We start from the raw sequence: 24,738 nt of genomic DNA on the forward strand, positions 1-24,738 counted from the left end.
GCTCGTCCTCTCACTTGGTCCAATTTGTGTTCGAAGATTTTCTCAGACAAACATCCTTTCCAATTAGATAATATGTCAGTGCACCACCAAAAAGCAGGTTTTCAAATGCTACACAGCATACTGTAGGGCCAAATGTTTAATATATTAGAATAAATCCCACACAGGTTACATTTAATGAACAGTGTCATGTAAACAGCCTTTTCAGAATGAGACGTCAGCCAGAAGGTAGGGTCAGTGTGACGAAAGTGTGTGTAAAAATAGGCAGTGTGGACCCACAGACAGTTCGTCCAGGTAGTATATATAAATGCCATGTCCCTGTCCCATTTCTACCACAAGAAACACTCAGCTTCAAATAAAAAGCACAACATACATATCACATTGAGATGCTATAGCAGAGCTGGCAGAGAATCACCAAGAAAAACTGCCTGAAGCCCAACTGTGGAGCTGCAGGGGAAAACCGGCTCTGCTAAACTTGATTTATAGCCATATCCCAAATAAAGTCTTTCTTATGGAATAAAAAGGATGAAATATAAGATAGCATCAGTGAAAATGATGTCTCTCATAACACATACACCTGCTCTATGTCTTTATATTGCTCATATGTGAAACGTGGGTGGAATCCGTCCAAACCACGTATATTACCACAATGTGAGCTTGGCCACTTCCAAATAAGAGCTAATTCTGTCATGTTTTTAAAAGATATGCTCCCTGATTTTAATACTGCAATCCCAGATCCCAGAACACATGGCTGGATTACTAACAAAGCAAGCACCTGGCACGTGGCCCCAGACCCCCAGGGACCACAAAAGTTCCAAGTTCATTGTATGTCAAACATTTTTGGTAATTTTCTTTTGGTAATTGCAAATTTGTTGGAACCACTAAAGTAAGATATCAAATAAGACATGTTCTGCTTTAGTACCTTATTTTGTGATCCACTAGTCCATACTAGTTTTAATACATCTGTTATTTTAGTTTGTACCATTGTCACTGGGAATTCTCCATTTAGATTGGCTAGTAGGTGCGGATTAACTTCTAGTAACTGGACAATATAACTGAAGACCTGACGCAAGTCTTTCTTTATAGTTCTTAAATTAATGTGCCAGTATTAACAAGTACAGTGAGGTTTAGCTAAAGAGGTTATTTGTGTCTAGCTCCTCAGTGAGAAAATTTGGTTTCAAAATGTGTTGTGTGTGTTATATTTGCATTCACTTGGACATTCTTATCAACTAATGGAAGAGGAAAAGTGAGGATTTTAAAATTCAGCTTTGTTAGCTGCAGTGAGGCCTGCAGGGTGTGAGGGACAGCTACAAGGCAAAAGAGGGAGGAAATGTGGAGATGTGAAAGTTTTGGTAAACGAGTGAGAGGGAAAAAGAGACAGCAAACAGCTAACCTGTCTGTCTGTGTGTTTGTGTGACAGAGGGTGAAGGAGAGAGAAGCTACAGCCAGTGAATGTATGTGTGAGAGAGAAAACTATGTATTCTCTATTCTTTTAGCTTGTGTATGTTAGAGGGGAACTCCACTGATTTGAAAAAGTTGTATAAAGCCTTGTGGGAGGTTCACAAAGTGTGATAAATTGCCTCCAGTGACATAACTTGAGTCAATGTCAGTTGGGGTTGAAGACTGCAAGTCTGAAAATGAAAACATTCTTGGGGTGTGGAGTTAAAGGAGCAGAACTTTTGCACACCTGTAGATCAACAGGTGCGTCGGAGAAGACCATGGGCCAAGTATAGTAGAACATAGAACTCCCACACACTGTCTTCTGCACTTGCAGTTAGAGATTTATTGGGAACATTTCGGTACACAGACCTGCATCAGGTTATATTCTGGGGGTGTGGAGTTGGAGAGAAGTGAGTTTAACAGACAGATCTGTACAGTCGAGTAAATCGAGTCAAGTTGCATGATGGGAAATGAAAAAAAAAGGTTGATATCTTTGGTTCTGCTCCATCAATTTTGATTTTTTTTTTTTTACTGTCATGAGTCGTCGACGAGTCCAACAATGTTATAGGAGTGCAATGTTAATCTGTGGCTTTTTTAAAAAAAAGACTTTAAAGTCACAGTAAAACAAGTTACAGCATCTTTGTAGATATTTAATTCAAATCCTTCACATTTGATTGGACCACTAATGAGTGGGTGTGGCTTAGCAAATGCATTGCAATATGGAGCTGCAGGGGTAAATGGAGCTTCTCTTCCAATTTGAAATTTTTAACAAAATTTTAGAACAATATTTCATGATATTTAAAACAGAAAGTTGGATTAAACATTAGTCATTTAAGCACTGGTATGTTTGATTTGATTACATGTGGCATTTTGTTGTCAAGTGGCCATGGTATAAGTGGGACAGTACCATCTAAGTAGTACTTTCGGTGATTGCATTATATTGTGTTTATATGGTACATATTCCTAAATAAATTTGTGTTAAATCAAATTACCACAAAATAACTGACACACAAAAAACCTTGGGCCAGGTAGTATTATTCCAGCACAGGAGTATGGGTTTGCTTCTTAACATTCACTTCCCAAGACATTCAAACTGTCAAATACAAAGACCTGTGGCTTTAAAAATACAGTTGACTAATGAAGCACTTTATTCCTCTGTGGATGTGCTTGTACATCTGTGCTCAAAAGCATGAGACAGAAATCCATCACTGACCATCATCACCAAGAGTTAAGAGCATTTCAATGTTCATAATGGCAGTTAAAGCTGCACAAGGCAATCATTTTTATTATGATTTTTTTCATTTTTTTATTTAGCTTTAAAAAAAAAAAACACCCATCTTAATCCATCAGTCTCAATCAAGAAATATGATTCCAGCATCCCCACAGTGGATTCATCCTCCAAATTAGATTCTAGTGTCATCACCTACACCTCTGAACACACGCTAATAACTAAGCTGACTTGGAAGTTGTCAGCATTCAAACAGTTACTTTTCGTTTCCCCAATTTAAAATTCAAGTGCAAATAGCACGACTAAATCTGGCAGCCCATTTGCCTGTCAGGACATGACTTCCCACACAGCCTTTCATAACCACATCATTCTTATAACAAAAAATATTGTTGTGCAACTGACAATAATTTCCCTTTGTCACATTTGTAGTAGAATACACAAATCTGATAGCACTGTGCTCTCTTTTAAAGGTGCTACCTGTATCATTTTTAACATCAGTAAGTTATTACCACACTCATTATGAGACATTGGTATAATTGACAACAAGACCACTGCTGGGATGATTGGCAGCACTACCTGCCTCCACACTGCATTTTACATGTGCCACCACATTGTGTGACTTGGATTTGGAGGGAAATCTTCTGGATTGCTTTACTCTCAGTGCAAACAGAGCTAAAGCTGTCAAATTTTCTCACTCTGACAAATGGTGGAGAGGAGTGAGAGGCAAATGGGAGAAAAAAAATGTTTCCAACATGTTTATCCTCTTCAGTAAAGCCAAAGATGCCAGGCCAGAAAGGGGATTATGGGAGATGAAGTCTTTATTTTGAGAAACACTATCACTAAAATACCATTTGTGTGACACAAAGGCTATCAATCATCTCAACCATGGTCTCATTGATTAGCCATTAGAAATTATTACCAAGCTACCTCTGGTGATAAAGTGATGCTTTAAAAATGTAACATATAGAACCTCTAAATGAGCATGAAACTGCATTTACAATTAGTATTTGACTGTATAAATAAAATTTAACTTAGTCATTATTATACACATCACTCAGGCAACACTTTCCACATGTGAAACATAGAATATAGCATTAATCTGTAAGCATATTGCTCAATTATTACATTCACAATTTCAAATCTAATTGATAAATAAAACATTTAAATTAAATGTTATTACTAAATCCTTCCATTATTTGTTCAGTTTTGCACATTCCTCACATAATATATATCACTCTATAATCATCTCAATGTTCCAAAATATATTATTAACACACTGGTAAATACACTGTAAAGTTGGATGTGATTATAAAATACATTGTACACTGTAAAGTTAAACCTCAGTCAGTTTTTAAAAGTCAATTTTTAAAGTACATACATAAGAACAAGAGTTAATGTGAGGCATAATATGGGGAGTGAAGTGTAATTTGATATATGAAAAGGCCTGAGAGACATTTACATTAGGATGTTAGTTGTTGGAGTCCTGCGGAAATTCTTTGCCTCCAACTATAATAATTTTTATTTGTTACAGTAATTGAATTCCAACATTGTAATGTTTGATGTAGGTGACCAAGCCAAATTATTGAGAATGCCTATTATGTGAATCCTGTTTTAGGGTGGATTTATCTTGCAGTTGTGTTTGTCCTGTACAGTACATTCAATAGAATAAAAAACTCACAGAACTATTAATTATTTAGATAGAGAATAATGTGAACATGTAACCAATAGACCAACCCTGTGTTCCAAAAGCTGACTGTTGATAAAACCTATTAGGAATGACACTGTGCATATCTTACCTAAATGTGGCTGTATTTCCACATAATCTCAACCTGAAGGTTTCTGTTAAGCCTGAGTCTCACACTGTCTCAAATTTTAACTGATTATATACGTTAAGCTAAGAAAACGTAACAATTAACTAGTCTTTTATGCAGCCTTTACAAGGTCATAAGAAGGCAATGGCAGCAGCTAGATGCAAATTTCAAAATTTACAGGAAAAAAGCTATAGTTGTTCACACCATCAGTTTCTACAGAACAAGTTGAAGATCTTTTCTACCTTTCTGCAACCACCTCATCTTCAGATGTTGGAAAGCTCCTCCCAAAGGGTTGGACACCAACCATTTCCCTTCAAATCAACCAGATGACGATGATGACGGTGATGATGATGAAGACGATGAAGATGAAGGGGAGGGTCTATGAGTCTCACCTCCTCCCAGTTCCGTGAACCTCACCAATGATGATGATGATGTCACTTCCTTCTCTTTCTCTTTTCTGCTTCCTGTGCAGACTGACCTCTGGGCCGGTTTAAACTGCCATGTAACCTTCTTTGTTGATGATGACTGCTCTACTGTTGACTGTTGCTTCACTGTCTTAGTGACAGGCTGAGTTGCCATGGGAATGGCTGGTGTCGCTGCCATACTAGTGGTAACCCCGGTAACATTCCTCGTTTTGCCATTGTTGTTTCTGTCCTGTTCCGTGAAGAGCTCGCTCAGCACTTCAGGTTCAGTGGTTTCTCCAAACAAGTCCCAGCCCTGTTCAGCAGGCAGCCGCCTGGGTCGCGCTATGCCAGCAGATTTGGTGCCAGCAGCAGAGATTCTAGAGCAGCGACTGGGATCAGAGTCAGAAAGATCTGAGTCCCAATCGCTGTCTCCTGCCACCGAGCCACAACCCAGTACTGACAGGTCAACAGGGCCAGAACCTGAACTCTCCGAGTCCGACTCCCTGGAAAACATGACAGACAAAAAAAGTAAAATATTGCACCACAATATTATTGTACTGCAGTCACCAAAGTTGGCATTTACAGCCTATCACACTATATTTTAAATATATATATTTCTGTATTTTCTACATAATATTTCTATAGTATCTTCACTCTGAAATATATTGAAATAGTACTTTAACACTGTTTTTAAAAATGTTGCAGAAATCAGAACTCTGAGACAATCAATCTTAATATTACCAGAAATTACGAAGTGATTATTGGTGCTGAATTTCAAACAAAGAAGAACACACACTATTATATTCTATAATTTGTTTGTAATGGAAATTAGATTTAAAAATTGATGGCTATAAATCATGTATGTCTCAGCATGGAAACCTAATTCCAAAAAAAACGTAATTCCTGAACCGGACACCTCCACCATCCAAAACCCCCATTCTGAGCCAGTAGTTCAGTCTACCTCTAATGAAGTGCTTACTGGATTGTTGAGCATCATCTGAAAGCCGCTTCCCCCTCACCTTTTGTGATATCAGAATTAGGGAGGCTGCATCCAACATTTTTTGTAACTTTTTGAAATTGATAATCCAATCCTAAAAGGTAGGCAGGATTTGAACTTCCCTCCCAAGCTCTTCTTATTATTCGTCTTCACACAGCTCCTCCAGTTCTGTCACGTTTCATATGTCCACCAAATACCCCTCTTTATGGCCTCCTTGAAATCCTCCCACATCTTAGTTTTTGCTTCTGCAACCACAGAATCTACAGTCATTCTTGCATCCCTTCTTGTGTATTCTTCTGCTTCCTTCACCACTGATGTCCACCAGCAGGCTCTTTGGTTGCCACCAAGACAGGCATCAGTGACCTTCTGGTCACAACCCGAGCACCTACCACCACAGTGCAGAACATTTGAACATTTTTCACTTGGATTCTATGTTGCTAAGTTCCTCCCATATGTAGGAACAATTCATCTGGAGGTGGGAACTGAAAACCTTGCTGTCAGGGGCATGAACCCGACTTTCTCAGCTCACCTAAGTCGAGGTAAAAACGAATGTGAGATTGACAGATGGATTGGTGCCGGGCCAGCAGTAATGCAGCTGCCGTACTAGACAATCCTGGTGAAGAGGGAGCTGAGCCTGAAGGCAAAGCTCTCAATTTACTGGTCAATATGCATTCCATCCCACACCTATAATCGTGAGCTTTGGGGAATGACCGAAAGAATAACAATGTAAGTAGCTGAAATTCTTTTTTTTTTTTGAGATAGGATGAGGAGCTCAGAGAAGACCAGAAGAAGCTCAGAGTAGAGCCTCTGCTCTTTCACATTGAAAGGCGTCAGTTGAGGGGGTTTAGGCATCTGACTCAGATGCCTCCTGTATGCCTCCATGTTGAGGAGATCCAAGCAGACCCAGAACATACTCAACGGATTATATGTTCCATCTGGCCAGCAAATGCCTCAAGATCCCCCAAGGGGAGATGAAGGACATGGCTCTAGAAAAGATGTCATAAGTAAGTAGCAGATGAATACATTGATGGATCCAAATGGATGGCTGGATGAATGCATTGCTAAATTAACAAATTTACTCTGAAATTCTATTTTATCATAGGTATTTCTCTGATCCACCCTGAATTACAAACAATGAAACACAATGGAGCTACATTAAATACACAAAAATGAACATACCTGCCACTGTAGGGGGAAGTTCCCTCAGGGCCCAGGAGGAGGCAGTCTGGAGCAGCCAGGTAGACAAAGCTGTCAGTGCACAAAAAGTCTCCTTCTTCTGGTTTTTGGGGGGCAAGGTGAGTCAACTTGGCATCCTGATCCCTATTTGACTGTTCCAAGTGTGTTTTCCTGCTATCCAAGTGTTGCCATACACTGTCTTGTTTTGTATCATGGGTGGACATTTCCAAAACGGTGGGGTTTTCACCGTGGGAGCCAGGTCTTGCAGACACAGCAAGGTAAACAAAGCTGTCCGATTGGACAAAAGGATCTAAGTCACCACAGTCCAGTCCTGAGCTTCTGATTGGCTTCTGATTAGGATCTAGAAGATGTTTGATTGGCTGGTTAGAGGGAGACAGAGGAAGAGGGGAGTCAGTTCCCATTAGGGTTACTTTTTTCCTGGGTGGCATATCTTCACTTTGTGAGGCATTTGCAGTTGTATCTGTATGGTCCAGTGGAGTCTTAATGATTGAAACCACTCCTACTGTTTTATCATCTTTCCTTCCATACCCATCTTTCCCTCTCACTTCTTCTAACCCCATCTTTCCATGCACGTCCACCTCTCTTTCGCCATCTCCATCGATGTCATCGTGCGAGGAGCTGTTGAGGAGCGAGGGGTAGCACCACTGTAGCTCTGCACTCTCTTCCCTCCCCCATTCCTTTAATGCCCCATCATCCCCATCCTTCTCCAATGATGTACTGCTGCTGCCTAGATCAGAACCACTGATTGGCTGGTCGCTGTCAGAGCCTGCCTCCTCCTGGCTCTGATTGGATAAGGAGAGGAAGACGCCACTGGAATCTGACTCCAGCGTTAGGTTGGAGTCTGGAGAGCTGTCCTCTTTAGTGGAGCTAGAAAAAAGACAAGACAGTCAAGTGACTACATCCCCATGTGTCTGCTTAGCTGTAACTTCTAATGCCCTCACTGTATAATTGGGTACCACTAGCACCATCAAATTTGTCATAACCTACTTTTTCAGATCAAGGCCATTGATTTGTTTTGTTGTCTCACATTGCACTTTTATTTTTTTATGGTCCTAATTTGAAAGCTTGCACAGATGTCTTGGGTGATGGACACATCATTATGAATACATTAGCTCTTTAATTTGGCGAAGGCTATGGCAAGGATTAGTTTATGTCTTCATTCATTAGCCAGGAACAACACACATTCTCACGGCTATTTGATTGTTATAATGATTTGATACAGACAGATCCAGGAAAGGGCACTTTGATACTTTGGTTACTTTCACACCTACTTTATTTGGGATGTATCAAAAGAACCATGGTGTGGATTGTGAGTAACTTGAATAATATACAAGACAGAAAACATATACAGCTCAATTTTAATAATGAGATCATTAGAAAGAGATTATGTGGTGAAAAGATAATCAGGTACCACTTTCTGATAAGGCATTGTATATAAATGTGTTATAAGATGTAACTAATAGATGTAGTAATGTTTAACACATCATTTACCAACACTTCATAGATCAGTTATTAATAAAACATAACAAACATTTTTTGTTTTCCAGGTTGTGACAAACCATTTAGTTGGTGTTCATTTGGCTTTTTATTTAGAGATAATACAGCCATAAATGTTATAAGTTGTAAATAAATGGATTTTAGTCCTCTGAAGCCCTTTTCCAGAAAGTAAGTGGTCACCCAGTCCAACCAAAGGTTGTTCTTCTCTAATAGCTCATAACTGTTCTATAAAGAATTAGTAAATGATTTAACAGCCATTGATAAACCCATTAGATACAACTTATAAACATTATAAAGGATGGCTTTTTGGCAAGCAGTACAGATGTTAATTCTTGTTCTTGTCTTGTACTTACTAAAACCATAGATAATTATAATATAATAATATATAAACTTTATACAGTTACAAAGTGCACAGTTACAAAGTGCTTTACATGGTTAAAATGTTTAAGTACCACAATTACGCAGTAAAGAGACAATTAAACTAAAATAAATAAAAATTAAAAATAAAATAAAACAGAATAAAATAAACCTAGTATAAGATACAAAAATAATAAAAAATAAAAACAATAAAACAACAGTAGTAATAGAGCAGATGAGATATGTTGGAAATAAAACAGTGCGGTATCAATTAAATATAGGCCTTTTGATAAAAGGTAAGTTTTGAGAAGTGATTTAAAAGATGTCACTGATTCTGCAAGCCTCAGATCTTCAGGCAGGGAGTTCCAGAACTGAGGGACCTTGACTGCAAAAGTCTTGTCACCTTTAGTCTTGAGCTGTGAGTTAGGAACAGCCAGAAGTACCCTGACTAAAGATCTGAGGCTGCACTCTGGGTTGTAGGGGAGTAATAACTCAGCAATGTAGCTAGGCGCTAAGCCATGAAGTGCTTTAAAGGTAGTTGAAATAGGGTTCTCCATGCATCTTCCAGCAAAATGCAGCTGAATCACTTGCTTCTCAGCTCGAGGACAGTAAATTTCCAGAGGAAAAAAGGGGACTGGAGCACACCGATTAATTCACATCAGATCAGTGTTGAAACGTAAGTCTGTTTGCACAGTTAAAGTCTGTGAATTAATCAGTGTGCTCCAGTACCCTTTTGCCTCTGGGTGCTTAAAAGGTAATCAGTAAAATCTTAAAATCAATTCTAAAACTGACTGGTAACCAGTGAAGAGAGGCTAAAACAGGAGTGATTTGTGGACAGGGAGCCAAGATGTTCCTGTAAAATTTGTTTTCATTTAGCTGGAGAAAGTTTTGGGACATCCAGCACTTTAGTTCTGACAGACAAGATAATAAATGATGAAAGTTGCCTTCTTAACTGGTAGATAGGGTTGGGAATAGAAAACGGTTCCAAATTAGAACCGAATCCAAAATGCAGGTTCTGCTTATCGGTTCCTGAACACGGTACCCATTTATTATTGTAAACAAAGGCTTTTTCAGATACAAGCAAGCATGGCTAACGTCACAACAGTAGTGAAAGATGGACAGAGGTAAATGCTCAAAAGTCCGGCGTCACTTTATTAAAGAATACAACAAGGCAAAGTGCAATGCATGTGGGAAGCTATTTAGCTATAAGTCAGATTTGACCAAACATTTAAGGCAGCGTGGCGTCAGTCTGAAAGAATGTTCAGTGTTATGTGTTGTGGTCTCCTAACCTGAGTGTGTCATCAGGCAGCGCTAGCAGTCACACTAATACATGTTAACGCTTAAAAAAATACAGATAGGCCTATATTTGACCTCTTTTTTTTTTTTTTACCATATTGGAATTGAAACTGAGAATCGATAAGAACCGGAATTGATAAGAAGAATCGGAATCGATAAAAATCAAACGATACCCAACCATAATGGTAGATACTGCATACATTGTATGTCCTCTCAGTAAAAGTCCCAACCCACAATTGTTGCACAACATCATTTCAACCTGTCATTCTAATAACAGCCAATGTTATTAGAATATATCGGTACTTGAATATTGGACTGTGTAGAGCAGAAATTCTCCTGTGCAACAGTTTGAGTCTTTCAATAATGCAACTGATTAGATTAGCAGGTTGGAATTACAATGCCAGTCAGCCTTTTTGGCTTGTTAGTACAAATCCAGTGTCTTATCTCTGAAGGAACACAACTTCTGTGTTTTTTCCCTCTTTTTTTTGGAAGGTCATCAACACTGTACTGCACACACATACCAAATATGCCTGTTCAAATCCCAAACTATGGGCAGAAGCTGTTTACCCGTAAGAGATAATGATAATGTCACAATAATGATGCAACAAAATAGCCATATAAAGCATTTACCAGTCCACCATGACAACTCTATGAATGTGAATTTGGATCTATCTCAAATATTTGGTACAGTTAGCAAACACACACAAATCGCTTCATACACTCTAAAATGGTTGAAATTGGGAGTCAACTACACTAAAAAAATAACAGAATTTACAAAACAGCCAAATGTTGTGCATGACTGCAGCAAAATAACTTGTTTTGAAAATGACAATAGTAGGCAATGTTACCATTCATACTGAGTAATTTGTGAGATTTAAGACTTTGCCTTGATGTTGGGGACTGACCAGAATTCTTCATTGTATTCTTAGCTCATTACTACTATGTCACTGTTCAATCCAGTTACACAGCAGTTCATGAAATAGTCACGAAATTCAATCTATAAATTTGTGTACATGGACATGAATTTTCCTTTTTTTTTTGTGACACACTTATGACTTTTCAAACTGGAATTCAATTAATAATTAATTAATTTAAAATATCCAAATTTCCTAATAATAAATTAGGAAATGTATTATTGAGTTTTATTAAAAATGTAATAAAATCTAGTAAATAGTAATGTACAGTATTGTACAACATTATGGTTTCGAACTGAACTGAAGATCTAATGGTATTGTGACCCTGTGTATTTCTACCTCCCTCCAAATGTGACTTTGATCAGATCTTCATATCTTGGCTGAATTCACACCTGGATTTTGTCCTCTGCAAAGACCTTTTATTTACACAGGATGCATATCAATATCAAGTAGAGAAGAGTTTAGAGTTAGTGCCAATACCATCTTCGAGGACTTACCTTGTGCCAACAGTGGAAGTCCCAGCGGTAGATTTGGTTGACCAGTCCACAGGAGGTCTGTCTGTATCTGTAGATGGTAACCCCATAACGTTTAGCTCCAAACTGACCTGGGATCTGCTTCCTACTCCTGGAAAATAGAGCACACACTCAACTCAATTAAACAAGAGAAACAGGAGAAACAATCAATACATTATGCTGTTCATTCCCCTCATGGCCAAGCCTTTGTCAATGTTTGCAGTCATCTAGTGGCTGTTGTAAAATTTGTTCATTTCTGTAGCTGAGGCCTCTACAGGATTAGAAAGCTGATGTCACACATGCGTTTCCAAGAGGCTGTTTTTGTTAATTACAAGAGCTTTTACAAGAGATTTGCATTAGGCCATAAGAATTTTGAATATGAACACATTAGCCAGTCTCAGTCTTGACTCCGAGCTCATTACTCAACAGCATCTTAAGGCGAAGATGATTGTAGCATCTATATTGGGAAGCTGAGGTGTTATTGAAGAGTGTCTTTATGTAACCAATTAATATTATGAAGTTCATTTTCATCATCAGTATTTTATCTTTACTAGACTTATGTAATCCTTTTAATGATCTCTATCTAAAATAATGTGCATGTTGAAATTAGTTGTGTCCACTGAACTGAATGCTGAACTATAAATTATTTAGAAAGCCTGGCTTCTGAGGTAATAAACAAAGGTGAGACAAAACAAAACCTGGATTGCCTTGATATTGCCAAAAACCTCTTGAGTCTTGACATATTTTCAAGGAAAACTCACATTGAAAGTGACTTGTTTTTCATAAATTCTTTTTTTTAAATGACTTTTTCTCAAAAAGAAAAAATTAACCATGTTTTAGAGATTCAGGTTCTGTGATCCCGTCAGAGGTTCTCCCTTACCTGCCTCATTATTCCTTTCTCAAGTTATAGTACAGCACTGTCCTGATATTAATGAGGAGAAAATACTGGAAAACAACATCTATGGCTGGCAACTGATTAATACATCCGTTCAGAACAATGAACAGTTGCACTTTACTGCTACTAACTTGCCACCTGTTATTTTGGTCCATGTGTAATGAAATAATTCACAGCCAACATCCAAGCCAAACTCTCAGACACAAACAATACAGAGCAACTGCTGTTCAGTGGATACAGTATAATAATGTTACTGGTTTAGTCACATGATGTAACAAGTATAAACAATGTTTGCAAAAATGTGAATGAATGGGTTTCACTGCAAAATGTTACATCCATTAAGAAAGAAGGCTGTTCATTGTTACAAAGGGCAAAAATACATTATTACATTATCTAACATGTTAGTGGCTTAAAAGGCTTAGTTTTATTTTTACTTTATCTAGTAATATCAGTTATTTCTGATAGTGAACTTTTCATCCTTGCACCTTAAGTATAAATGCTAACATTTCTCAAATGTCAGAATACAGTCACTTCGGAACAGGAAAAAAAGTACCCATTTATGATTATTATGATATAGTTATTGATATACATAAGAGTATGCATATATTTGGGGGTAGGGTTGGATTCCCAATCAGGCAAAGTGGGCAACTGCCCCCAAAACCTCAAATTCATCTTTCTATCAGTTGGTTTTTGGTAATTTGGGTAATTGCACATTTTTTAAAGACTGTACAAATTTGAATCACTAATGTCACTAAAGCAATATATCAATTAACATGAGTCCTGCAGAAGACATTTACTTTTGTTGTGTAGCCAAACGTTTAAATTACAACAGCTAATGTACACATAGAAATATGGGGCATTATCATTATTTTAGCAAATTTGTCTAGTCTATGGGAAAGTAATTAAGCTGCAGTATATATGCTGTGTAGTCTGTACTTGGGAACTTGGTGAGGACAAGGAATACGCAATGCTCAGAGGGCAGGAGGTGGGAGAAGTGGTAGGGGGGTTAATGGGGCCTAACAGCAAATTTCTTGCCCTGAGGACCTCATAATCAGTTAATTTGGCCACAGATGGGGGATTGACAAGAGACAGATTAGAGAATAAAAAGAAAACAGAATGGTTTAAAAAATCGAAGCAGCAGAGGTCAAGATATTCTAACTTTTATTCCCCACTATGGCTTAAGCTCCAAAAACCATAGACCATACATTTCCTATAATGCAACCACCAGCTTTATAGGAAGGCTCTCCCTGAATGGTAAAATCCCACAGCTTTCGGTTATAAATTTGAAGTCTCCAAGCATAAGCCATGATAACCCTGATGACATCACTATGCCATGACATTATACAACCTATGTTTTCATAGGTTCAGTCACAGTCTCCATGACGTGTAAACTGACCTTCATGTGTAAAATCAATGGAGAGACTCTTAAACAAGTCGTTAATGGAACTTCCCAAGGATAGTATATAATTGCAGGTATATGAAGGAAAAAATTGGAAGAAAGAAAACAAAACAGGAAAGACAACTAATATCTACCTGTCAAGAGAGCAGCTTTCTCTCGCTGTGGCCCAGGGTGTGTTTGGTACATGTCAGCTCGTTCCCTCTGCGGCTCCAGCAGTGTTTGGTATAAATCCTGGGTGTCCCTGTGGGGCTGAGACAGGTCTAGGTGCTCCAGGTCAGAGTCCAGCTCCCTGGCTCTCCTCTCTAACTCTGTCAGGCTGAGCTCCGAGGCTGCCGAGGAGGGAGGATGGGAGCCCCCAAAGCCCACTGGGGGGCGGAGGAGAGGCCAACGTTGTAGGGAGCCTGAAAAGGAATCTGTATCACCTCCACCTCCTGCTCCTGCTCCCCCTTTCTCCCAGCCATCATCCCACAATGTGTTGACCATCTCCAGCACAGCATCCCAACTCTCCATCCCCTGTTCCTCTCCAAATGTTCCTCCTTCTCCTCCCTCCACCTCACCTTCTTCTTTCTCTAATTTAACCACCACCTCCTCCAACTCTTGTGCATTCTGTTCTTGTATTCCATCCTTAATATTAATACCTCTGTTTTCCACCTTTTCACCCTCAATTTCCCCATCCTTTTCCGTTTTCACCTCCTTGATTTTGTTTCCATTTTCTTGGACTTTTTCTTCAATCCGTCTCTCAAACTTTTCTTGTTTGGTTTCTTCCACCAGTCCCTCACCAAGAGTAACCTTCTCTTTTTCCTTACCCACTATCTCCTCCATTTTGTCTTTCTCTATTTTCCTCTCCTTCTCTCTCTTCTCTTCCTTACGCTTCCTCTCCTCCCTTGGAGTCTTCTCCTTACTCTGCTCTCCTTGTTTCTCCCTGCTCCTGGATCTCCTGGGTTCTTCCTGATCTCTGCAGACCCTCCAGTGCTCCAAGTTCTGCTCCTTCAGGGAAGCTCTGCCCACCAAATTGGCTCCCTGTCCTGGATCATGATGGGAGGGCTCCTTAAGTGAGCATCGTCCCACGATACTTGTAGAGTCCATTGCGTTTGATAGCGGGTTCTCTGAGAAGTGGCCTTGACGGGGATGGAGGTGGGAATGTGGGCGCCTCTTCTCCAACGCTGAGAGGACAGAGGGGAGAGGGGGGAGGATGGGGAGGTTGTGGAGTGCCCCACCCTGCCGAACAGTCCTCTTTCTGACGATGATTCGACGAGGCCAGGTGGACTCGATACCCTCAGTGGGGCCTGTTGACTCAAGGTCTGCAAGCCCTCTGCTAAGCCGAGGGCTGACCATACCTGGTCCCAGCCCTGTGGCTGTGCCAGGTCGAGTCCTGGAGCTGGACTTGGATGATTTGGACTTCTGGGATCTGGAACCTTTATCTATGTGGCCAGACACAGTTTTATCAATGTCCAAAGGCTTTTTCTCAGCCTGATCTGCAGGGGCAGTTTCAGTTTTATCCTCAGTCCCAGTTCTTATCTGAGCTTTATCTGTAGTCTTGGTGCTGTTCAGGGCTTCACTGACAGGCCCAGTCTCAGTGTTACTCTTAGTCCCTGTCTCATTACTCACCCCACTGTCTAGTACTTCCTCAGGCTCAGATGTAGGAGCAATCTCAACTTCTGTCTCAATTTTAGCTTCTACTCTGGACTCTAATGCTGAACCAAGCTCATTATTAACTTTAGCTACACCTTCAGTTTCTGTTCCAGTCCTATTCTCTACCTGTCTTGAACTAGCTCTAACCTCAATCCCTGCTTCAATTTCTGGCTTCATCCCTGGACCAGATCCCACTCCAATCACAACTTTATCGTCAGGCACCACCCTGTTCTCAATGTCAGTCATAGTTGATGATATAGCCTCAGCAATAGGTTCTGGTTTCGCCACACCTCTTGCAGTTTTTTCTCCACCCCTTGTCCCTCCCCTGTGTCCCTCCTTATTCACAGCAGGAGCCACATTTTCTATCTGCACCCCAGATTGCACTTTTCCTTCCAAATCCCGTCCTCCAGCTCTTGTTTTCACCTGGGAGCCCATTCTTGTTTCAGACCCATTTTTCATGCTAGCCCTGGTATTGTCATATTTGTTCCAACTTTCAGCTCTATTTTGTTCTTCTATCCCAGCCCTAATTTCAGCCTCCAACATGTTTCCCATTCCAACTTCACTAACTAACCTTGGTCCACACCCAGTTTTGCTGTCAACTAACACCAAACCGACACTCCCATTGTCAAATTTAGAAACTATACCCCCACCAACAGATTCAGGTCCAACCTTTGACCCTGCTCTATTCCTACCCACAGCACCAGTGCCCATTCTTGGGGCAGCACTTGGGGAGGGTGAAGGTGAGGGCTGGGGGAGCAACAGGGGTGTTGTGTCTAGAACTTGGTCAGACTCTAAAAAGACAGAGTCTCTGTCTGAACGCAAAGGAACTGGTCGGCCATACCCGAAGGTCCCGAAAGTTGATGTTTCCCTCCTCTCCCTTTCTCTCGCTCTCTCTCTCTCCAGCCTCCCCCTCTCTCTCTCTCTTTCCCACTCTCGCTGTGCCCACCCTCTCTCCATCTCCCTCTCTCTTTCCCTCTCCCACTCCCTCTCTCTCTCACTCCGGCCCCATCCTCCTCGATCCCTCAGGTCCTGCTCAAGGTCATGAGCAGACAGTTGGACCAGCGGGGCTCGGTAGGGGGACCGTCTAAGCTCCTGGGGTGGGGACAGCCTGAGGCTCTGGGTTTGGGAGTAATGCCTCGGCTGGATGACGTGCGGAGGGGAACAGCGCAAACTCTGACTCTGACTTGGACGAGGTTTGGCCGGTGAGAAAAAGACTGGAGTATGGTAACCTGAGGAGAGAGGTGAGCCAGAGAAAGGGGAAATGAGGGGGGAGGTAAGAGAGGGGGTCTGGCCCCCAGGGGGAGGGTAGTGCCCCGGATTCAGATATCCCCCTCCTCTGTCCATCATTTCAGTTGTAGTAAGCTCCAAACACTCCATGTGTTTTGGAGGTGTCAAAACTTTCCAGGAATGTCGGCCATCTCTGCTCTTCGTGCTGTCTCCATGGTGATGATGATGGTGGTGGTGGTGGTGTCTCTTCGATGATGATGAGGACACTCCTGGCGCTGAGAATGAGGAAACAGAGGGAGAAACTGATCGGGTGAAACGTCCTGGCGAATGGCATCCACCACCATCTGCATCCTGAGCCTCAAGTTTTAGTGAATCGTAGATTGCCCTTTCATCCAGACGGCGCACAAACGAGGGGTTCGGTGTTAATGAGCGAGGCTGTGTATCAAACATGTCAGCTGGGGACCTGCTAACCCTGAGGGAGCCACTTGCAGAGTAGCTGAAACTCCCTTCGCCTCCATCATCTCGCCGTATGGACCCTCCGTGGTGGTGGTGGTGGTGATGGCTGTCTATTTGTTGATTAATGCACATAGTATCGTAGATGGACCGCTGGGGTACGTAGCCGTCTCCGTATCCCCCCTCCATTCCCCCATCACGCCGTCCCACTCCCCCATCCCCAGCTCCATGTTTCTCCAGGCAGCAGGAGCTCTTCCTGAAACACCCGGGACGGCTAAGAGGTTTGCCCATGACAGGTCGGATGGCTGACGGTGGGAGGGGTTGGTGGGAGGCACGTGTGAAGCTTGAAGCGTGAATTGTGAAGTCGTTAATTTAACTAAATCTGAAGAATGTTGCTTTTAGAAAATGCAAGACACACGGCAGCTGGCACTGGCAGAGCCATGGAAAAATAAAACAAAGGGAGAAATGTCAAATTCAGAATTCCTGTTGAACCATAATCCCTATGTTTTAATGAGCAGTGAGAACAATCTCATGATAAAAGTACTGCAGTGCTGCAAAACAATAATTTTGTCAAAAACTCCATGGCTTAAAAACAACATATGTCCAAATGAACTTTAGAATTGGAATCCTACTTCAAGAAATATTCCAACCAGATTTTTAAGAGGAAAAAAAAATGAAAAGGCAAAATACATCCAGTTTTTTGTGTCCACAGGGTTGCTGTTCTTAGCTCATCTTCTCTCCCACTCTCTTCCCTGGCATGACTGCATTTGTATTTATTCTGGTTGTTTATTGTTCTGTCTGTCTGTTCAGAGCCAATTAAGTCTTTATCCAGTGAAGCGTTTGTCAGTCAGACACAGAGTGACAGAAAGACCGAGCCAAGTAGATGGAGGATTGAATCCAGTCAAAGCTTCTCCTCTCCTTCTGGCTGTGTTTGTTGCTTACTGTCATCTGTCTGTGGAAACAAAGCAAACAAAAAAGATATGAACGGAAGACGGCTTGAAGAAATCTCTCCACAAATATAAAATTAAGACATTAGTTATAATAGTTATAATCTTTGCTATAGTTGCATGTCCAATTAAAGGGGCACTCCACTGTTTTTACACATAAAGTGCTCTTGCCAAAAAGAGTGTGAGTATGGCGCTGAAGGGAGCTTTCTAAAGTCGGAGAAAATAAACTTGATGACGTCATTGGTTATTTCAGATTACACTTGAGATTTCAAATCTTTAAACAGAGAGCCTGTGTTAAAAACTCGAGATGTGGTGTTTGAAAGAGTTGCATTATGGGAATTGTAAGATCCAATGTTTCATGAGCTTGACCCATACTGAGGACTAAACCTCAGGATATCGCAGCCCCTACTGCTTCAATTTTGACCATTCTTTTAAGTCCCCAAATTTAATGAAAGTACAGTGCTAAATTGCTGAAGTGCCTCTTAAATTTCAATCCAACAATGCCCGCAGAGCATTTTACAAACAATTGAGAGAAAAAGTAGCCCACAGCTATTTCAGTGATGGAGAACATTTCCTCAGTCAATTGATTAGAATATTAGAATCACTAATGTGAAATAATCCACCCAGGTCAAACAGCACCAACCCAAGGTATCCATCAATAAGTTATCAGTAATGATGAGAAGAGAACCCTCTGCTGGCATAAGAGAACCATTCAAATTTGTTGTTTTTAAACCTTCTTTGACAGCGGTTTCTCAAAAGGTCTCCACTTTTTATAATTTAGAAGTCAAGACATTACTTCTAAACTCTGTCAGTACAAATGCACTGTGTGTAGAACAACATACCAGCAGTCTTTACCACCTAGAAACTGAAAAAAATCATCACAGCCAAGGCAACAAAACATAAAATCCTCTAATGTAGGCTACTTCATCCCAAGAGTAGGCTAAACACTACATTAAATACTGAAGCCCTTTGGTGAATTTTGTGGAAATTATATCTTAGAACCATACAGTCTATGCTTAGAACATAATACATACCAACAGTCTTCATAACCTAAAGGGTTAAAAACTAGTCACAACAGGATAACAAAATATAAAAGCCTAAAATGTAGCATTACTTCAAATATGTAGAACCCTACGGTTTAAATAAACTAAATACTAAAGCTCTAGTAGGCTAATCCCTTTTCGTCAGTTTTGTAGAAGTTATATCCTAGAACATACAACATACCAATAGTTCTCAGATGAAAACCTCCTCACAGCTGAAACAACAAAAGATGAAAACTTCAAATGAACTTTATGTTTTTCTTGCTAGGAAAGACTAAACACTAAGCTAAAGGTTCCAGAACTTGTTGGCTAACCCCTCTGGTCAATTCTGTAGAAGTTATATCTTAGAACATTTAACATACCAACAGTTCTCAATACCAAAATGGTGAAAAACTCTTCACAGCCAAGACAACAAAAGATAAAAACCTCAAACAACCCAGCAAACATTATAAAGTTGGAAGGACGTTAATGCGACAGCCTGCAATAAGCAGCCTTAAAGTACCATGCAAATTTGGTGCCAAAAATAAAGTTGAGATGACGTCAATATTCCCTCAAAGCTGTTCCCTCGATCAATATGAGAAATCACAAGCTGAATTGGTAATATGCCACAGAATGACTGTGAGTTCAGGTTTGATGTTGATGTTCCTGCCTTTACCAATTTACGGAATGGGTTCATCCACACCAGCACACCAATTAACTCCAGCTTTGTGGGAGATAACAACAGTACTTAGTGTGGAGATTAGCTCTAAACATTAGCTTACAGGAAGTCACCAACATCACCACAGAATTGACCACAGAAGTGTAGCACCCACCACACGCACTGAGAAATCTGCTAACCTCAAGACGACACTGGATAATTTCACCACACTTGAAGCAGTTCAGTGGGAAAAAAAAGTTAAGAGGAAATAAGAATCATTTGCTAATGCAAAAACTCTTTAGTCGCTCTCTTTCTCACAGAAAGAAAAGAACAGATTGATGTTTACATACTAACATCCTGTAAGTCCTGAAATATCCATACTAATATCTATCTACAATGTAATATTAAAGACTCTAACTGTCTAATTTGCATGTATTAGTGATGCCTTCCTCACAAATTAGTTAAGCTCCATCAAAGGAGCCTATTGATACTTGAGAATCATTCCTAGTCTCTATTGCCCTTTCTCTATCTATTCAGTGTGCCTCCAAGCATCCCCTCTCCTTCTCTCTCTCTTTCTCTCTCCTTCATCACTGCCGCTGCCACCTGCTCTATTTTCCCTCGATCAATAGAAAAGCCAGAACCTTATCTACATAGTCACAGTCATTAAAAGGCATCAGTCAATCCAGTCCATCGATCTCAGTCCCATCCTGGTAATGTGTTGTCATTCTGCCTCAAATCAGCATCCTCATTTGTTTTTCTTACCGGCATCTCTGTCCCTGTCGTCTCTCTCTCTCTCTCACTCCCTCTCTCTCTCTCTCTCCCTCTTTCTTTATCTCTGCCGTTTTTCTCTTTTTCTGTCGCTTGTCTCCCTCTCTCCCTTCTCTCTCTCTCTCTCTCTGCTGTGAATCATGCCTTCTGTCAGAGCAAGGTTTTTTTGACAAGCGCTCTCTCTGCCAACCAACACACCAACGCAAACCCTCCTCCTCCTCCTCCTCCTCCTCTCCCTTTCACTCTCTCTCCCTTATAATTTTTCTTCTCCTCAATTCAGCCTCCCTCTACCTCTCACTCCCTCCCTCTCTCTCTCTCTCTCTCTCTCTCTCTCTCTCTCTCTCTCTCTCTCTCTCTCACTCTCTCTTTTCCTCTCTGTCCCTCCCATTTACACTCCACACAGCTTCGGGGCTTTAAGAGCTTTGGAGCTGCAAAGAGACCAACTTCTCCTCTCCATCTGCCTCTCTTTTTCTTTCTTCCTCCATCTCTCACCCGTCATCTCTCTATCTTATTGCTTTCTTTCTCTCTCCCCCATTCTCTCATTCCCCTCTAGATTTAGTTTGACCTGAGTGGGTTACCCTTGGGAAATCATCACCACCAGACGTTTTAGAAATGAGGTAATGAAGGAGAAGAAAAAGAAGGACACATCTCTATCTATCCATCTATCTATCTATCTATCTCTCTATCTATCTATCTATCTATCTATCTATCTATCCCACATATCTATGTTTCAGTCTCCCACACACTCTTTTCTTCTCTGGCTCTCTCCATCCCTCTTGTAGCCCTCTCAGTTTGCCCTCTACCTCCCACTCTTCACCTCAACGTTAATGCAACACGCATCACTGTGGAGGCGGCAGCGAGAGTGAGAGAGACAGAGAAAGAAAGCGCAACAATGGATTCTCACATACTGTACAGTGCAGTTTGAAAGCATCAGCAGCAGCAACATCATTTGACTATATACAGCTGCGTGCACATGGAAAAACAGGATCTATTTTTTAAATCATTAAAAGATGTTAAACCATGATCAGCGGCATCATAGTGTCTTTCTCTCTTTTTTTGCTCCTTTCTATCTGAGTGATATAACAGCTCTAGAATGATATAACAGCACATCACTGTCACTAGTGTACAGACAGTCATGTTTTTTATGTTTGTGTGGAAATCAATAGAAAAGGAAGAGCTGGGTAGTTCGCATGAGCAGCAGCAGCAGCAGCAGCAGCAGCCACCATGTTTGGACACAGAAATCAGTGCCACCTACAAGAAAGACAACTTCATTCAAGGAGGAAGATGTCACAGTGCTGCCCACATTGTTTGATTGACAATGTGTTATTCACCAAGCCTGCACAGTCCTCTAATTCATTTCAATTCATTATTCAGTCTTAATAATAGAATAAGATATTTAAAAATGTCTAATCTGCTTGCTCTGTTTGGATCCAGATCTGCATCAAAATTAGAAACTACCCAGACCAGAACAGGATTTATGAGGCTATGTCAACATTTAAGAGTTTAAAAAATATGATAATGATGTATCAGCCTGTACTGATTTTCTTCTACATAAACCCTTAAATTTGCATATTAAAGAATTGTGAGTGAGGCATGTACTGAGCAGGACATTTTATACTACTAAATGACAAACACGTCTTCTACACTGGAAATTAACATTTTTGCTACTTATTGGTCGACATACAGTATACTGATATACTGATCAGTATGAATGCATGCTGATTGGCTGTTGGTGGTCATCTAAGTCATAAGTGGGAATATAAGCTTCTTGTACAAACATAATACATAAACCATTACTCCTGACTCAAGACCACTTGAGTTGATTTCAATCATTTAAATGTATCATATTGCATATTGGCAGGACTTTTGCATATTGACTGTAGGGGTGTTGTCATTCTTTTATTTTAATTTATTCATTTTTGCATGATTGCTCAGAGTTGATACATATGTGTTAAGACATTATCTGCCAAATGGCAATCAAAGCCTTCTTTTCCTGGTGCTCAGTCCAAGAAAATTGTAGATCATTTCTGCTTCCCAAGGACTTCCTAACATTGTAGAATGCTACCCCTTAAAAATATTAGAAATAGAAAAAGTTTCTAAATAGTGAAAATTTAGTTTCGTGGAAATAGATGTGAATTTTTGTTTCCATGCCTCACTGTTCAGGACTCAATCAAAACAGGCCAAAACATAAAGTGGCCACATGGTGGCATTATTGCATCCATGTCTGCACCTAAATCCATGTTCCATATCCCAACTTTCCAATATCAATGAAATGTCCATGAAATCTCTAAACCAAAACTGATGATGATGATAAGACATAAAGCTGACAGCCAGGGTTTAACTCCACTACTTGCCCCATGAGACTCCCTTCAGGCCACTTTGGATGAAATTTGAAAAAAAAAAATTCATTTTGATCCTCTTGAATCAATTTTTCCAGCAAGACACATCAGACTTACTCAATATAATAGCAGTGGATATAGTTATACAGTTATATGACAATAAGCTAAGCTTGTAAGCCTGCACTATGTTATATAAGTGGTTCACTATACACTAAGGCGGCTCAGTCAATATGCATTAAAATGAGTTAAAAAAAAATCTAAATAAACAATGAAAAACCATAAAAATGTGATGTTATTTCTGAAACTCCAGGGTTTCGATTGTAAGCTGTACCATTCACGACTGTCTTGTTAAAATTGGGCCAATCGTTTCCAAGATATTTGGTGTGACTGACAGAGACAAAGACTGACTCACACTCCCCTTTCTTGTGCTTGTTCATATATATGAGCTCAAGTTGTGTTGACTCAGTGAGTGTGTGTGTGTGTGTTGGAAAGAAAGAGACAGGAGACAGAGCAAGGCAAGCAGAGACAGGAGAAAGATCTCACAGTCAACACAGTAAAAAAAATATATTTTCTGAAAAACAGAGTGAATTTGCCTTGAAATGTGTGGCTCAATTTATTCAGACTGCTCCGCCTGGTGTGTCCATACTGAACAGCTGAGTGTGCTGTGTTTGATTAGACCAACAGCTGTGAGAGCATGAAGCCTGACAGTAGTTAAGTTTAAAATTGTGTTTATGTTCCTTCATGTTTCCCGCAGTCTTACTTGCTAATGAGGGTAAAAGTTTGACCTAACAGTAGTCTAAGGCTATGAGCTTCAGCTTGTGATCCAAAGCTACAAACATTGGACAACAAGTTCCTCTGCAGGGTGGCTGGCCTCCGTCTGCAGGACAGGGTCAGGAGTTTAGGGATTTAACAAGACCTTGGTGCTGAGCTGCTGCAGTTGCACATCCAGACAAAGCTGACATGGCTGAACACGACTGCTTTGAAAAATTCACATTTTCCTTTCCTGGTCACTGGGAAAGTAGATAATGAATTTAAATGATCAAAAGCAATTTCCAGCAACAATGTCCCTGTTACTTTTTTAACATGACTTTTCCAACAAGTCTCTCAGTCTAATGACACAATACAGTAATTATCTGACACTGCCTTACAAAATTACTTGAGTGTTTTCTGAACTGGCACCCCTATTAGCATGACAGCATTGTTCATCAGTGCATTCAAAAAAGTAATATGAGCATTTTCTGCTCCACACCTCTATGGTCAAGGTTTGATTAAGTTTAGGTAAGTGAAACTATTTAGGGAAATATCATAGTCATGCATAAGACACAGGATGTCAACAGTGGCTTCAGGTGTTAAACTCCATTGCTTTGCATGCCCAACCGACCTCCTCCCTAGAGAAGCTTTGGAAATGACTAATGCTGCTGTTTTTCTGGTTTTGTGTGGACAGTTTTTCATTGCAACGTTAGCATTTAGTTCAGCACTACAAGCACCAGTTCACAAAGCTGCAAGCACATCTGTAGACTCTCAGTCTTGTTTAATATACATGATAACATTTCAGCATCAGGCTCCTAACTCAGTGTAAAGATCTAGATATAAAAATGACGAAATAGATTCAATAAAGATGTATTTTAGTGGAAATGGTTACATTATATTCATGTGTATCATATGTCTGTGTGAGAGATAAATAACCTGCGGCGCCTCATAGCTTTAATATTTCCATCAGAAACTAACCTCATGCTGTACCAACAGACAGC

General features: G+C 40.3%; 1 protein-coding gene across 1 annotated transcript in view; it reads right to left on the reverse strand.

Annotated features, from left to right (window-relative positions):
* Positions 1-2,040: 2,040 nt before the first annotated feature.
* LOC137199350 (uncharacterized) overlaps positions 2,041-24,738 on the reverse strand; it is a 31,470-nt gene continuing 8,772 nt past the window's right edge. Inside the window, exons 2-5 of the mRNA XM_067613584.1 lie at positions 14,079-18,208; positions 11,636-11,762; positions 7,057-7,941; positions 2,041-5,383 (exon numbers count right to left, since the gene is read on the reverse strand). Coding sequence (XP_067469685.1) covers positions 4,795-5,383; positions 7,057-7,941; positions 11,636-11,762; positions 14,079-17,547 — 5,070 coding nt within the window. The 5' untranslated portion in view covers positions 17,548-18,208 and the 3' untranslated portion in view covers positions 2,041-4,794. The remainder of the gene's footprint in view (positions 5,384-7,056; positions 7,942-11,635; positions 11,763-14,078; positions 18,209-24,738) is intronic.

The sequence above is a fragment of the Thunnus thynnus genome, chromosome 16, assembly GCF_963924715.1.
Source record: "Thunnus thynnus chromosome 16, fThuThy2.1, whole genome shotgun sequence".
NCBI lineage: Eukaryota > Metazoa > Chordata > Actinopteri > Scombriformes > Scombridae > Thunnus > Thunnus thynnus.